The sequence below is a fragment of the Vanellus vanellus genome (assembly GCF_965231255.1).
Source record: "Vanellus vanellus genome assembly, chromosome: 30".
Classification (NCBI taxonomy): domain Eukaryota; kingdom Metazoa; phylum Chordata; class Aves; order Charadriiformes; family Charadriidae; genus Vanellus; species Vanellus vanellus.
Genome location: NC_138935.1, coordinates 128,247 through 145,089, shown reverse-complemented (window position 1 = coordinate 145,089; position 16,843 = coordinate 128,247). Strand labels below are relative to the sequence as shown.

General features: G+C 53.4%; 1 protein-coding gene across 1 annotated transcript; it reads right to left on the bottom strand.

Moving 5' to 3' along the window:
* Nucleotides 1–7,752: 7,752 nt before the first annotated feature.
* Nucleotides 7,753–12,369, bottom strand: LOC309682586 (guanylate-binding protein 1-like). Its single transcript, XM_082496696.1, has 9 exons — nt 12,164–12,369; nt 11,946–12,073; nt 11,397–11,506; nt 10,879–11,081; nt 10,519–10,761; nt 9,894–10,219; nt 9,422–9,697; nt 9,197–9,299; nt 7,753–9,067 (listed from the first exon to the last, which is right to left on the bottom strand). Exons 1-9 carry the CDS (start codon nt 12,354–12,356, stop codon nt 8,922–8,924), a joined length of 1,728 nt encoding a protein of 575 aa, XP_082352822.1. The 5' UTR covers nt 12,357–12,369; the 3' UTR covers nt 7,753–8,921.
* Nucleotides 12,370–16,843: the final 4,474 nt, after the last annotated feature.

Genomic DNA, 16,843 nt, shown 5'->3' with positions numbered 1-16,843 from the left:
ATGCTCTGCTCCTCAGGGCACACGCAGCCAGCACCAACCAGAGCTCCAGCCATGGAGCTGAAGAAGGTCTCCTGGGAAAGGAAAAGGGAGTTGAGTGTAGCAGGGAGAGCATCCGTGAGTAGTTCCTTTGATTTTGCTCAGAGAACTCTCCCCTAATTTGTCACTGTCTTTCCCTCCACGGAAAGTGCCCCTTGCCCTGAGGCAGCACATGTCCAGCAGCAGCTCCATCACCCACTTTTTCCCCCTGGAGTTTGCAGCCAAGCGGGAGCTGCAGCTCTTGCCCTTCTACCTCTTCCTGGGCATTGACCCGGCTGCCCTCCCGGGCAACAGCCGCATCATCACAGCCATAGCCTGTGACAACCACCTCCACACCCCCATGTAATTCTTCCTCCTCAACCTCTCCCTCCTCAGCCTAGGCTCCATCTCCACTGCTGTCCCCAAATCTGTGGCCAATTCCCTGTGGGACACGAGGGCCATTTCCTATGCAGGATGTGCTGCCCAAGTGTTTCTGTTTGTCTTCTTCATGTCAGCAGAGTTGTCTCTTCTCACCATCATGGCCTATGACCGCTACGTTGCCATCTGCAAACCCCTGCACTAGGGGACCCTCCTGGGCAGCAGAGCTTGTGTCCACATGGCAGCAGCTGCCTGGGGCAGTGGTGTCCTCCATGCTGTGCTGCACACGGCCAATCCATTTTCACTACCCCTCTGCCAAGACAATGCCATAAACCAGTTCTTCTGTGAAATCCCCCAGATCCTCCAGCTCTCCTGCTCACACTCCTCTCTCAGGGTAGGCTGCCTTCTTGTGGTTAATGTCTCCCTGGGGTTTGGGTGTTTTATTTTCATTGTCCTGTCCTATGTGCAAGTCTTCATGGCTGTGCTGAGGTTCCCTTCTGAGCAGGGACGGCACAAAGCCTTTTCCACGTGCCTCCCTCACCTGGCCGTGGTCTGCCTGTATGTCAGCACTGGCATGTTCACCTACCTGAAGCCCCCCTCCACCTCCTCCCACTCACTGGATCTGCTCATGGCTGTTCTGTACTCGGTGGTGCCCCCAGCAGTGAACCCCCTCATCTACAGCATGAGGAACCAGGAGCTCCAAGACACACTGAAGAAGCTGAGTCAATCACTTGTCTTTCAGCAGCAATAAGCTGCCCAGGTCTCTTTACCAGCGATCTCCAGTCCATCTCAGGAAGCACCTCGCCTTTGGGCATTTGGTCTGTGATCATCATGTTTGGCCAGGAATATCTGCATCCACTCCACTTCTCCAGCGTCATGAGCCCAGTGTGTCTGAGGCAGAGGCCTTTGTACATGTCTGTGGCATGATGGTACAGCTGCTCTCCTGTGTCACATCTCTCTAATAAAAGGGGATTTCCTCAGTTCCAGTGTCTGGAGGTTGGACTCTTCTTCCCCAGCTGAAGTGGAGAACCGTCTGAAGAGGTTGCCCTTCCAAGGCCATGCTGCTGTGCTTGGGTTCTGCATGGGCTTGGGGGTTGAGGGCATGGGGCGATGTGTTGGGGAAGGCCTGGGCTGAGCTTTCACCTGTGGTTGACCTCTGGCCCAGGAGTTGGTGAATGCTCAGAAGGGCTCTGCCTTGGACTGTCTCCGCATGGGTTTTGGTCACCAAAGCCTGCTCACTCTGCAGAGCCGCACCACCCTCTCAGGGCTCTGTGGGGAGAATGGGGAGGGCCAGGAGTGTCCAGCCAGGTCAGCACAGGCACATTGCCATGGGGAAAGGTTCTCTGGGGAAGGGACGTCCCTGGAGAAGAGCAAAGGAGCAACTCTGTGAGGGGAAGAAATGACCAGGAGAAAGGTATTTCTGCATGCAGCAGCTCGGGGCAGGCTGGTCTTTCGCTGGCGAGATGGGAAGAGGCGAGAAGTGGCTGGGCCAGGCTGGAAAGTGCCCGGCAGAGGACAAGACCAAAGTTGGCTGAGCTGTGTGACCACGCAGGGTGAGGACTCAGCCCAGGTGGGTTGTGGTGCAGAGCCAGGGCTCCTTGAAGGGAGCTGAGCCGTGCAGGCACAGGAGAGAGGAGCCTGGTCTGGAACAATAGTTGCAGCTCTGTTGCTTGGCCACCTCCGGGACCAAGAAGAAGAGCAAAGGAGGGGCTCTGTGCTCAAAGAGAGGGCTGAAGGAGGAGGAGAGCCCATCTTGGCAGAAATTTCATGGGATGCCTCAAGGACAAATGCCAGTTTCTGCCCGTGCAGGGGACAGACCCTGGCAATGGAATAGGGAGGGGGGGGCCTGGGTGGGGAGCAGCTCTGTGGAGAAGGTCTTGGTGGTCAGTGATCTGGAGAGGAGGCAGCCGTGTGCCCCAAAGCAAGGGAGGCCACCAGTGTCCTGGGCTGTCTGACCAGGAGCATGGCCATTAGAGCGAGGAAAGGGACTGTGCAGGTCCCTGCATCCAGATTTCACATCCCCAGTACAGGTAGAATGTTGGTGGTAAACTGGAATGGGTTTAGTAAAGGACGCCCAAGATCGGGGGCAGGAGCTCTTGACTTATGAGAAGAGTCTGAGGGAGTGGGGCTTGTCCAGCCTGGAGAAGGGAAGTCCGAGGGGCACCTCAGTGCAGCCTACCAGTACCTACGAGGAGGTTACGGAGAATACAGAGCCAGGCTCTCCACCGGGGTGCATGTTGAGAGGGCAAAAAGCAGTGAGCGTAAGGTGATAGAGAAGAGCTTCAGCACGGAGAAAAGAAAACACTTTTTCTCCATGGACTCAGTGAACCGTTGGAACAGGTCACCCAGAGAGGCTGTGCCGTCTGTGTCCCTGGGGGGTTTCAAACTACGACTGGATCAAGCCTTGAAGAACCCGGTCTGACCCTCTTTCTGACCTGTTTGACTGCAGACCTCCTGAGGTCCCTTCATACCTGAGGTGTCTTATGATCCTATGATCTCTGGCTGTGTTCCTGATGCTTATGGGTCATGAGTCCTCCTGTACCTACGTGGCCATGCAGTGCAAGTCATGTGAACTCCTCCTCCTCCTCCTCCTCCTCCTCCTCCTCCTCCTCCTCCTCCTCCTCCTCCTCGCTCTTCACTGCAACTGCAGCCTGGGAGGCACTGCCTCAGACCTTTGTGTGTTACTCCTGAAACTCATTGCAGTCAGCTTGAACCACCTCCACGTGCCTTGTCTGGCTGCGCACAGGGATGTAGGGAGAAAACCTGGGCTTTCCTGGGCTGGGATTTCTCCACCCCTGCAGTCTACTTCTCTGCCCCTTCACTTTCTTTCCTACTTGAAGTTGAGACATGTGTGTTTTGGGAATGAGGGGAATGGACCCCAGACAGGACTCCGCAATACAGGCCTTGTATTCATGGTGAGGACCCCCTGCCCAGCCTCCACCTGCAGCTCCAGAGGGGCTCTAATCTCCTCTGCAATACCTGCCCATCCCAGACAAACACCTCAGGTCCAGTTGGGCCTCCAAGAAAGGCACTCAATGTTTATGGTCAGGCCACTGAGGTCTGCCTGGAAAGGTGCACATTTTTTTCAACATTATTAATCAGTCAAAACAACTGAGTACTTTTAATGAAATCACCATGTTTTCCCACCATGTCAGAAAGGGAATGTCCCGGAAGTGCATTATTCATAGGAGAAGTATTGATCTTCCCCTCTACTTGCATGGCAGCTACTCTGTCTACTCCACTGTGAGTTTCTTCTCCCTCACCTTTCATGTGTTCCCACCTCTCCTGATTAAGTGACCTCCCCTGAGGGCATCTTTTCAGCAGTCTATCTCGACACATACCCTTCCCATGGCTCTCCAGGTTTCCCCCTCCCCTGGCTCGTTGGTCACTCAGATGCCTCCAAACTATGTGGTTGCTGCTTTGAGCTTCAGGGAATTAGAAAATTGCCCCATCTCTGAGAAATGTAATGAACTCTTGACACATATCCTTAATTATGTTTCTATCTATCCTTTCCTAACTCTATCTAAAACAGTTCTTGTGCAGATATCCCTTGTGGAAGGTGGCCCTCGTGAGGTGCAGCTTGGATATGGCATGTGGAAAAGGAGAGTGTTTTGAAGGTTATCGAATTGCATCATGTGTGGCTTTTGTTTTTTGTGAATGAGGAGAAGTGCTCCTGTGGCAGTTCTCTGAGGAAAGCAGGAGGGAATTGGTGGCAAGGTGCTGTAACATCCAGCTGCAGCCTTCAGTGGAGAAGTCTGCTGTAAGGAGAAGTGATGCAAGGCCCAGGGGTCTGATGAGAGAAATGGAAGGGTTGGGGAGGTGAGGAGGAAGGATGTCCATCGAGTGTCTGGTGTCAAGGGACTGCTTCTCCTACCTGCCCATATCAGCTTAGGTGACCCTCTGGGTCAATACCAGTTCTATAATGCTGTTATCACTGAAAAGAAAAAAAAATAAATTACTTTAAAAAGTATATCTACTTTTTCATTATATAGTCATTGAAAACTTCCCCTTTAACTACCCTCCTGAAACCTCTCCATTTAGCTGCTGAAGACTTGAAGAACATTATGGGAAGAGACAAGGCACACGAGGGCTCTCTGCCTTGGAATGAGCCCCATGGTGGTTTTGGTGCTGAGTCCATGGACCTGCAGTGCTGAGAGGAGATTGCACAATCTGCTCAAGGAGTCAGAAGGAAACGCTGAAGTTTCCTGGAGTATTAATGAGCCCCACTGAGGGCCAATTCAAAGACAGACTCCCCACGGACTCGTTAGAGCAGAAAATTGGAGGCAGTGATGACAGGCAGGCACGGGTCAAGCAGCGGTGGCTCTGGTGCTGAGTAAAGCCTTGGTGTGTTTTATCACGCCAAATGCCAAGCCCTGACCCCAGGCCCTCAGAAGAGAGATCCTGTCCATCCCTAGGCACTGCTAGTCCATCCCTAGTCCATTGCTAGTCTATCCCTAGTCCATTGCTAGTCCATCCCTAGTCCATTGCTAAGCATCAGTACAGGTTAGGGGCTGACCTGCTGGGAGATAGCTTGGAGGAGAAGGATCTGGGGGTTGTGGTAGACAGTAAATTATCCATGGCCCAGCAATGTGCCCTTGTCGCCAAAAAGGCCAATGGAATCCTGGGCTGCATAGGGAAGAGTGTGGCCAGTAGGTCGAGGGAGGTCATTCTCCCCCTCTACTCGGCACTGGTGAGGCCACAACTGGAATACTGTGTCCAGTTTTGGGCTCCCCAGTTCAAGAGGGACAGGGAACTGCTGGAGCGAGTCCAGCGAAGGGCAACTAAGATGATTAAGGGCTTGGAGCACCTCCCTTATGAGGAAAGGCTGAGAGAGCTGTGCCTCTTTAGCCTGGAGAAGAGAAGGCTGAGGGGAGACCTTATTATGGCATACAAGTATCTAAAGGGTGGGTTGAAGAAGGATGGAGCCAGGCTCTTTTCATTGGTTCCAAGTGACAGGACGAGGGGCAATGGGCACAAGTTAGAACACAGGAAGTTCCGTTCAAATACACGGAAACAGTTCTTTACGGTGAGGGTGACAGAGCACTGGAACAGGCTGCCCAGGGAGGTTGTGGAGTCCCCTTCCCTGGAGATTTTCAAGACCCGTCTGGATGCAGTCCTGAGTAATGTGCTCTAGGCAATCCTGCTTTAGCAGGAGAGTTGGACTAGATGATCTCTAGAGGTCCCTTCCAACTCTGATAATTCTGTGATTCTGTGATTCTGTGAAATGCCAAGCCCTGACCCCAGCCCCTCAGAAGAGAGGTCCTGTCCATCCCACACGGCTCAGGGCTCTTCCTGGGATGTGTGGGGTGTGATGCCAGGATGCCAAGGACAACAGTTCAACACCTCCCAGCCTCCCCACGGTGTGCAAGGTGGCAACATGGCCTCAGTGCCATGAACCCTGGAGAAATAATTGCAGCATCCTTTTTAGCCCCCGGAGTGGCGTCAGCTAAAGCGCTTGCTACGCTTAAGAAGCTTGAGTGTTGGCTGGCCAAGCGATCTAATGCTACATCTTCAGCTTTAAGTAGTTTACTACTAGATGTAGACTCAGTTAGACTTGCCAGACTGCAGAATTGAGCTGCAATAGATTTTTTGTTGCTGGCTCAAGGTCATGGCTGTCAAGATTTTGATGGGCTGTGCTGCATGAACTTATCAGACCATTCTCAATCTATTCATGTACGCCTACAAGAGTTAATGGAACGAAGGAAAAAGTTAAAGGAAGAGGACGGGTTCTTCTCTTTTGATCACCTTTTGCAAAACTGGGGACTCTCGGGATGGCTGGTTTCAATGGTCAAAGCAGGATTAATAATATTGTTGATAGTTGTAGTTGTGCTAGTGATGGTGCCATGTCTCATCTCCCTGCTGCAAAGGGCCCTGCAGCTGGTGATGGGGGCAGCATTTGTAGCACAAATACAAAAAGGGGGAATTGTGGGAAACTTTGGCTGGTCCGAGGGATCAGAATGCGAGCTTAAAATTGACCTTGAGCAGATATGCGTGTACCCTTGAAGAGACTGGGAGTCCTGAGAAGAGCCAAGTAAAAAGAAAAGGGTTGGCAAACATCCTGGCTTTGACCAGAGCATGAACAGCGCGTGATCAACCATTGTATTAGGTGGCTGGCGTGTGATGTGAGAGCGTATTGGGCAAAAGTAGAATGGTAGAATATATGCATAGATAAGCACACGGGTAAAAGAATATAAAAAAGCACTGCTTGTTAAATAAAGAAATTGGATTGCTGCAACTTGATGTTCAGTATCGTGTCCGTCCCAAAAATGACACCAAACTTGTTCTCACCCCGGCATGTCCCTACCTTTACTGACATCTCTCCATCCTCACTGGCTGTTCCTTCAAACACAAAATCATCCGCTAACCCAGACTGCCTCTGAGCGAAATATTGTGCCAAAACACCACCCTCCTTCAACTGACATTTCTGTCTCCTCACACCCATCTGGACTTCCAGAACTGCAGTTTCTTGGGATTTTCCTCTCTCATGCTCTTTCCTTCCACCAAAGAACATGCAATCGTCTCTGGAAGTGACCATCAAGATTTCTCAGGCCACTACTGTATTTTCCTGAGCCTCCACTTCACCAGGCCAATGAGGTCCCCACCTCTCAGCTTTCCCACACATGGCCACTAACCTCATCTTGGCAGACCTCTTATGGGCCTGCTCCAGTTCCTCCCCACTCCTCCAGAAAAGGCATGCCCACATGAGGCCACACTATTCCAGATGTGTCCCCACACGTGCTGAGTGCGGGCTGGGGGTTGATAACTCCCCTGGCCATGGTGGCCACACTCCTCCCAGTGCAGACCAGTGTGCACATGCCCATAGCTAGGGTTAGCACCACTGCCCTGTAATGCCCGGGCCCTTCTCCTCCAGGTTGCTGCTCATCCAGTCCCGGTAGAAGCCTGCCTTGCTTTAAGAGGGGTTGTTTTGCTCCCTAATGTAGAAGGTCAGACCATCAAAAGCTGAAGATTCCGCCTCCTTGAAAACTTCTTGACGTCTCAGTTGGCCAAATCCCTGAGTTTCTCAATGTCTACTTGGAGTGAAGCTGCGTTGTGCCAACTGTTAGTGTCAGCGTGCTGGTGGCCCACTGATATGTGGCATCCCTAAGAAGGTCACAGCATGAGGAAATTATAGGGCAGGGCAGATAAGAAATGAAAGGAGGAGATACTAGTTAAATGAAATTCCAAGCCACGGCAGGTACTACCATGGTGACCATCCCAGAACATTTCATTCCCTGCAGGGAAGAGGGACACCCCTTTGCCCATGGGTGTCGTGGGTTGACCCCGGAAGGCAGCTAAGCCCCACACCACTTGGGGGATGGAGGAGACAATGGGAAGGGTGAAAGTGAGACAACTCATAGCTCACGATAAAGACAGTTTAATAGATAAAGCCAAAGGTGCCTGTGCAAACAAAGCAAAAGAAGGGATTCATTCTCCACTTCCCATCGGCAGGCAGTCAGCCACCTGCAGGACAGCACGGCTCCATCGTGCGTAGCGGTGGCTTTGAAGACAAACGCCATAACTCCAAACATCCCCCCTCCCTCCCGCTTTGCCCCGGTTTCCATTGCTGGGGCACAGATACATATGGTCCGGGATATCGCTTTGGTCAGTTGGGGTCAGCTGTCCCCGCCGTGTCCCCTCCCAACTCCTTGCCCACCCCCCGCCTACTCCCTGGTGGATGAGAAACAGAAAAGGTGCAGACACGCTTCAGTGACAGCTAAAACAGGGGGGTGACACCAACAAATCCAAAACACACAACCACCCCAGCATCTAAGGAGAACATTAACTCTCTCCCAGCCAAACCCAGTACAATGGGGGGGACACCTCCCACAAACCCTCTGTACAGCAGCCACCTCCTGCTGTAACACCTCAGACACCCTCGGGAAGGGGCACTTGGGGATCTCTTGGGTCAAGAGAGACAAGAGGCAGCAGCATGCAGATGGGGTGAGCGAGCAGAGAGCACGACAGCTCTCTGGGGACAACTTCCTCACCGCTTCAGAGGGAGAAGAGCCTCACGAAGGACCAGGGTGGGAAGAGCTATGGAGCAGAGGATGGCTTTCACCCACTGCTCCCTGGGTCACGGGCTCACTCCTTCTGGGTCCCTCTGCCCAGGACTGATGCCAAGCAAACCAAGTAGCGCCCACCACGGGGATTCCTGCTCTACTCACAACCTCCGCGCTCCTTCACGCTGCCGCAGTACGTGCCAGCCTAGGATATCAGCTAGTGGGCTTCAAGCTCTCTCGGGCGTGTTTCCCACAGCCCTGCTGAGGAGGTGTCTCGAAGAGGTGTGTTAGATCCCCAGGGACATGTTCTGAGCATGGCAAAATGCTCCCCGACCGCCCTCCAGGCATTATGGCCTTTCTGTGCCCCAGGCCACCCTGGCTGTAGACGTTCCCCGTGCCTTCAGATCTACAGTGCAGTACAAGCGAACGTGGAGGTCACTTCCCTACTCTACGGCAAGCGTCTTGCAGGAAAGGCTTTCAAACTGTAACAGACTTCTATGTGGGTAGTAAACACACCGTCGTATTTGGCTACAACAGGAGTAAGAGTAAAGATATCAATCCTTGCATAAGGGGAAACACGATATTTGTGACATTTGAAAATACACGGTCTCTGTTCATCCTCTTCCACTCGGCCTCCCACTCCTTCTGAGCTCTCTCATACTGCTCCTGCGCACCTGGTGACAGAGAAACAGAGGTGTTGCAAAGGCGGGAGCTGAGCCCCCAGGCTCCCAAGGACTACTCTTGTCCCCACCACCAAGCTTGGCCCTCAACAGGCAGTGACATTTCTGCCCCCCAGAAGTTACTTTTCAGCTCCTTGTCCTTCTCTGCCAGGGAGAGTTGGGTGTTGACGATGATTTTTTCCAGAGCCTCTATGTGCGGCAGGAACTCCAGCAGGACAGCATCAGCCTGCAAGAGCACAGATAAGAGGAGTCGAAGGGAGAAACAGCAGTTGGGGAAAATGGTTTCCTGGGGGAAGGGGATGCGACGTGGAGCCTCTCCCCTTGAAGGGGAGCTGCTCTTGTGCCTACCTTCACCCCCTTGCCAGGCAGCTCCCAATATTTCTCCAACAGTGCCTTCTGGTCTCCTTTGAACAGCTCATAACCCCCTGACACACTGTAGACACCTGCACTGATGTTTTTGTCTATGTCTTGGTAGAGGTTCCAGAGAGCAGCCTTGCAAATGAGACGGGACACCTCCTCATTGGCCCTGCAGAACGTCGCCTTGATGGCCTCCACCTGGCGCTGTCCAGAAAGATGCAGAGCAAAGGCATCAGCCCAGGCTGAGCTGCGGCCGCTGCTCTCATTCTAGGCAAAGATCAAGCCTTGTTGACATGGAAATTGGGATCTCCATCTGTGGGGTAATCAGCTGGCAGGTGAGAGATGGGGAGGGCATTGTGCACCCATGGACATCTCTGCGCCAAGGTGCCAAGGAGCAGAGAGCATGCCAGGGACCACGGGCTTCACAAAACAGAGGGACAGGAATTAGTCAGCAGGAGAGGGGAAGCATGTCCCTGGTGGAATCCCAGCTGGGCTGGGGAGCACCTACTGTAAGATCTGCCTGGAAATGGCAGATGTCATCCCCGAATGCCTGTTTCTGGAACAGCTCCAGTGCCTCCCGCTCGCACTGGCTGTGCAGATCCAGGAGCTCCTCAACGGTCTCCGTCGGCAGCTGCGCCCGCTGATGCATCAGATCCTGGTACAACTTCACAGCCTCTTCCACTGCCGCTGCATTTGCAATCTTGGCCAGGGCAAGCACTGCAGTCTCCAGGCATGGCACTGCCCCGCTCTGGATGGCCTCCACGTAGGCCTCTGCCAGTTTCCCCAGCACTGCCAAGGAGGACCGAGGATGAGAGATCGGCAGCCCCAACACAACCCAGGCTCCCCTTCGGCCCCGGCTCCTGCCATATCCCTGCTGCCTCCCTGCCAGAGCCTGCCTCAACTTCTCTTCCAAACTCTTTCCCACCCGCCTCCAACACCCAGAACCTCCAAATCCAGAGGCAGGCACAGCAGCCAGCAGAAAACCTCTCCCTTTCCCCACCGGCATCATTTGACTCTGCATTTGACCCCTCCCCAGACACAGTGCCAGGAGCTGCTGGCCACCCAACCCTCTGGACAGCCGTACTCACACGTCCCTGTTATGATGCCGCCACCGGGGATGGTCTTAGGTGAAGACTTCTCCCAGATGTGCCTGCAGAATTTCTCCACCTGCTGCTGGAATTCAGGATCGATCTCATGATCCTGAAGCTCCTCCAAGCGGACCAGGTCCCTCTTGTGGGCTGGCTGCTCAAAAACAAAGCACTTGCGATTTGGAAAGAACTGGCGGAGGCATTCCCGGGGCTCATTGTAGCGCTGGATCTCTGGGCTGTTACCTGTGGGGTAAGGGGACACGGAGCAAGTTCACTGGGATTGGGCTGCTCTTGACTTACCCTGAAATGCCGCTGAGTCTGGGGCTGGATGTCTCCAGCAGCACAGCACCATTCCCTTACCAGCCTTCAAATTCAGTGCCTTCTCCAAGTAGTCATCGTCAGAGATTTCCTTCCCATCCACCTCCATCTGCAGCGTGAAATCCCGGACAGTCCAGACAAACGTCGGGAAGAAGGAGGCAAACTTTTCGGAATCCTTCCGTTTATCTTTACTGTTCTGGGCTGCTGCTTTCAACTTGACATGCTCGCACATCTTCATCACATAGCTAGGGAGCTGGCTAAGGAAAGAGGGAGCTCTGCTCTGAAGGCAGGGGCATCGCCATCCTGCAAGCCCCCAGCACTTCCTGGGCAAGAGGGGAGACTCTGCGGGGACAGACAACTGCAGGGAACCACCGGAAGGAGAAGGGAGAAAAAGCCTCAGCCCTCAGCTCTACCACATGGCACTCCTGAGGACTCAAAGCACATCACTGGGCACCACCAGAAGGTTCTGCCACTGTTGGAGGAAGTAGCATTTGTCAAGCCCTTGCCCATCATACAGGCAGAGGAGGGCATCCCTGGTGCTGCTGTCCCACCAAGGATACTGCAGTTGCTCCATGGCCTGCTGGTCAATGGTGCCTCTGCTGTTGTAGATCAGGGTGCTGGAGAGCAGTACGGTGAGCACAAAGATCCAGGTGTCGTTCTTGGTGTCGCCCTGGAACAAGAACCCATGGCTCTTGTTAACAACACTCCCAAAGTCTGAGCAGAACCCTAGAGCCCCAGACCCTGAGCACCCCTAACCAACATGCCATGGCAAGCCCAGTGTTTGGAGACACCCATCCCGATGCCACCCCCATGTCTTTCTGCAGCCACGTTATCCTCAATTCTTTACTCTCACGGTGCCACCACACCTCTATCCAAGTGCTCCCTGAGCTCCTCGTTCCCGTTCTGCTGCTCTTTGCCAGAGAAGCAGAGGAATTTGGCACCTCGTCTACCCCAACCGCCTTCCCCGTAGCCGCCGGCTCTTCCCAGCACACAGGCTGAAGGCCTCCACCGGTTTTGGGAACACCTGCACTCTGGTCCCCGTGGCTGGGCCCTCAAGAGCTTCCCCAAGTGCTGGGAATGCACAAAGGCAGCTTCTGCGTCTGCCACACCTTCTCCACGTCGCCCAGCCCTTCAGTGTCCAGCAGCACCAGAGTGTGTCCAGGCTGGCAGGGGTGAGGTACACACCACATCCAGATCCCTTTGGTGTGGGACTGCAGGCCGCAGCCCAGCGAGAAACCTGTGGGGAGGACGCATGGCTCTCCAGAGTGCTACATAGAGAGGGGGAAACCCAGGTACCTTGGCCATCCGGGGCCGGGACCTCCCTCACCTTTCCTCTGACCAGCCAGCCTGTTCATTAGGTAGGACTTGCCAGTGCGGTACAGCCCTGTGATGCCCACCACCACCACAGGCTGGGTGATCTCCGACAGAACCTGCAGGGCCTCCTGATGCACCACCAGCCTCTTCGTCTGGCTGTTCTCTATGAGGCAGACAGGCTCCGGCATGTGCACTTCAGATGCCATTGCTGACGCAAGCGCAGCCTGCGGAGGAGACAGCGAGACGGCATGCTTAACAAGGTGGGGGCACCCCACAGTCCAAACAGGGACAGTCCTTATCACCCTGCTTCGTTTCTCCAAGCCAATCATGCTTTGCATCAAATTCCTTCCACCACACCTCCTCTTTTGGCCCATCGCAAGCGATGCTGCCAAGACAACGACGACACTTAGAAGAGGTGCACAGCCCCTTCCCGTTGGCCACACAACAGGAATGGCTCAATTCCGCAAAGCCCAACTGGGACCATGGCAGTGCTCTGCATTGTGTCCTGAACCCCCCGTGGAAGTTTGCTGAGTGCCGAATTGTGCAGAAATGGGTGTGGGACAGAGCAATGGCCTCAGGCAGGGCTCTAGGGCAGAGGAATGGCTGCAGAGTCAGAGCAGCACCAAGGGAAGGATAGGTTAGGGGGTGAAATTCAAGCTTCTGGGAGCTGCCTAGGAATGTCTCCATAAATTTCGCACACCCGACCCCGTTAAACCCCGTCTCACCCCCCACTGTGCTTCTCACCGGGACATGAGTTTCTGCACAATGTGCAGTTAATTTTCAGCAGTAAGAAGAGGCTTAGCTAAAACGTGAAGTTCCTGAACACAATTGGTCCTGTTTTACCTCAAAACGCACCCACCATGACAAGGCCCCGCACCTGTGGCTTCCCGGGTCAGAAGGAGGCATTCCGCAGCCCCAGTGTGCAGGGCTGCTTGCCCGGGCTGGGGGGAGGCGTGAGGGGAAGGGACTCACCGCTGCCTTCGTCCCCTGTCCAAGGCTGCAACAGCTTTGCTGCAGCCTGGGTCCTGCCCTGACTTTTATCTTCTGCCCGTGGCCAGCGGCCCCTCCTATACTATTCCGGGAAATCAGAGTGAGTCATAGAGCAGAAGTGAAAGTCAGGCACTGGTAGGCAGGAGGAAAACCCCACCCAGAGAGACCGCCCATTATTTGACAGGGCCCACGAGCTCAGCACAGAAACTCGGAGCAGACAATGTAAAGACAGTTTAATAACTGAAGGACCAAGAATAAAAAACAAGCGACGCAAAAGCAAACCCTCACCACCTCCCAACCGCATGTTATCCCACACCGGGGCGTGAACCATTCCCCTAATATCTGCGCACCCCACATCGCTTTTCCCCCCGGCTTGTGGTGGAGTGAAAGACACGAACTCCGATATGCAGGATTGAAATCAGCTTTATTAAGCAAGCGTGCTCTTTTTATACTTTTCTACCAAGACCAGTAATTTTCTACTTTGCTTGTTTACACCATCGCATACTCTAAAAGATAACGTTCCCCCCACGTGATAGGAAGTGATACTCTTCCCTGTGAGCAGCTCTCCTTATCTAGGGAGTACCATCACACAACTTCATCATTTGCCAAAACAGTGCTGCAGCTGCTTATTCCTCCCTATTCGTTCTACCACACTTAACCCTTCTTTTGCCTCAGTCCCCACATCTCCCCCTTTTTTCTTTTGTTGAACAATTAGCACTGTGTTGATTGAGTTTTTCAACATTCTCTCCATATATTGTAAAAGGCACAGTAAAAAGCACGGTTCTGCAAAGCAGCATGTCCAACCGAGTCTACATCCATTAATAAGCTAGACAGAGACAGCGACGTGGCATTGCTCTGTTTGGGAAGCCAGCATACAAATTTATTCACCGTGGCTAAAGCTTGTGAAGCAGCATCTCCTGCTGCAAGCATAAAGGACGTAATTATCTCCCCTTTACTCCAAAACCCCACGTTATCGTTGCATTCACTCTGAAAGGCGTGGGCCGATCGTTTGGGGCGTCGATGATGTTTTGTAAAATTCAGAATCGTTGATGTATTTGGGGTCAACTGCGTAAGTCTTCCCGGACTACAGGGCCCTCCCCTTATATGTGAGGGTACACCTCCCCAAGCTCGATCGCCACAGATAAAGAGCCCCCGCAGGAGCTGTAAAGGCACATTGCTGGAGCGGGAGACCTTACTACTGCTCTAGCTGCACCAGGCCGTGTTATTTCTATACATTGACAGAGAAGAATTAACATTCGGTGCTCGTATACTTAAAATTGTTTCCAGTATACTGAAAAATTAGACAGCTATCCATTTTGATTGAGCCTAGGAGTTCATTCTCCTGTGGCTCATGGGGTAGGGGTGGCAAGTGAGGAGCCCACCCATCCCAGTTATGAGCCAAAGCTGATGAGTTTCCAAAATGCCTTGCTTGTTCATGGCTTGGCCAGTTGTCTGCTGGGACACCAACGAGACATGTGGAAAAGGGGTTTCCTGGGGTAGGCAGCGAAAGGCGCAGGGTGTCCTGGATGGTCTTGTTTGCCAAAGTTACGCAGATGTTTTCCTTGGGTGCCGGTGGGATCCACAGCACATCTCCTGGTTCTGCTGTCATCATGATGACGAGGATGACTGCAGCGACGGTCGGACCCATCTCGCCAAAATGCATCTTGGTGCAGTATCTGTGGAGACACAAGCATATCCTCGACCCCAAGTTATCTGTGGGTACGGACCTTCCCATTGGTTATTCATCATATTTTTGATCATCACCTGTGCTTTCGCCAGTGGAGAGAGTGCTTGCAGTCCCTCCGAGAGAGAGGTAAAGTGTTTTATCATGGCCGGCTCACCATCCGTCCATCGATTTAAAACATTCAACACATATAATGCTTCTGCTAAACGTTCTGGCGGTGTGCCTAGGGCCACCCCCCTTTTTGTTTTTGCAACACGGCTTTGAGCATGCCATGGGCCCGTTCCATGATGGCTTGGCCAGTAGGAGAATGGGAGATACCTGTAACGTGGGAAACCACACACACCTGGAAAAAGCGTGCCGTCTGACGGGCCGTATAGGCAGGACCGTTATCAGTCTGAACACGTCGCGGGACACCAATGCCACAAAGGCGGCCTTTAGATGCCGAACTACATCTCTAGCTCGCTCAGCTGTATGACAGGAGGCAAAAATACATGTCGAAAATGTGTCAACCGACACGTGCACGTATTTCAACCTGCTGAGATCTGGAACACAGGCAGTGTCTGTCTGCCAAAGTTGTGGAGCCGACAGACCTCAGGGATTAATGCCAATGGGGACACCGGCGTCACTTGCTGGCAGTCTGGACAGGAGGCAGCAATGGCTTGAGCCTGTTCCTTGGATATAGAAAACGGACAAGCTAATGCCTGAGCATTTTGATGAAAAACTTCATGTGACAAACAAGCTTGCTCAAATGTGTGTGGGACCACAACCGGGCCCGCCACCAGATCCGCCTGTGCATTGCCTCCGACCATGGGGCCTGGAAGGTTAGTAGGGGACCGCACATGCATGATAAAATATTTGCCCGACCACCAATTCAATAAAAGCAACAATTGCCTCATAAGAGAAAACAAGTGAGGATTGGCGACCTCCTTTAAAAAGGCAGATTCCATTCTGCTGGCCAGGCCAGCAACATAGGCTGAGTCGGTGACAATGCTGAGATGTGTTGACCATTGGCAAAAGGCACAAACTACTGCCAGCAATTTGACTATTTGAGGGGAGCTGTGGAGCACTTGGACATCCTGCTGCCAGGGAGCCTCAGCGTCCGATCACCAAATGATGTAAAATCCGACCGGAGGTGGAGGCCCCATTGTGACAAGCAATCTCTGCCCCATAGAGTGACTCAGCTAGCGAGGATGAATGGCTTTACAGTTGCCACTCACCTCTCCGGGCCTGTACTCAGAATGTTGTGCTGACTCTGCAATGGGAGAGCTGCCCCCCCTGATACCAGAAACGGAGGCAGCCGCCCTGGGGGGTGGCCACGAGGGAGGCCAAGCTGTTGTAGAGGTGCTGGTAACATCCGCACCCGTATCAATAATTCCTTCCAGAGTTATCTCATTTTGACGGGTGGAGTGCCGGAGGCTACAACGGTAGGAGGGGCGTCGCGTGGAGACCTTCTGGGCCCACATGATCTGCACGGGCCCCGTGGAACTGAAACCATCTCTGTGAGCATCTTCCAGGCATCACGGCACCTGGCTCTGAAACGGCACCAACTGTGCAATACGTGAGCCTTCAGGAATCTGACACGGAGGAGCAGGAGTCCATACCGCAATTTGAATCTCCCCGGTAAAGTCCACATGGATAACACCAGGCAATGCAAACAGTCCCTGGCACATCGCCGAGGAGCGACTGAGAAGGAGGGTGCTCAGTCCATTGCCCAACGGTCCCTTAACCCCCGTAGGGATCAGGGTAGCGGTTGTATCAAAAAGCGTTACTGTGACTGCGGAGGCCATGTCCTTTCTGGCGCTTCCGCTGGTTCGGGCATACAGGCTGGGGCTGACAGGGGCAGGGGAGGGTGGCTTGTGTCATCATGTGCCCCTCTGCGCGCTGCCCTGGCTGTTTCCCTGACCCGATGCGTGCTGACCCAGTTGTTTCCTCGACCTGATGGCTGAAGCTGTCTGCTGACCTTGTCAAACCTGGAGTGACACTGGTTGGCGAAGCGACTCCCCTTTTTACATCACGGAC

Bases quoted from the DNA above. Each gene is read 5' to 3' on its own strand.
- LOC309682586 (XM_082496696.1), bottom strand. From the start codon at position 12,356: ATGGCATCTGAAGTGCACATGCCGGAGCCTGTCTGCCTCATAGAGAAC. The intron at 10,220-10,518 runs GTGAGTACGGCT...CCTCCTTGGCAG, and splicing joins CGGCATCATAACAGGGACGT to TGCTGGGGAAACTGGCAGAG. The intron at 9,300-9,421 runs GTAGGCACAAGA...GTGCTCTTGCAG, and splicing joins TGCCTGGCAAGGGGGTGAAG to GCTGATGCTGTCCTGCTGGA.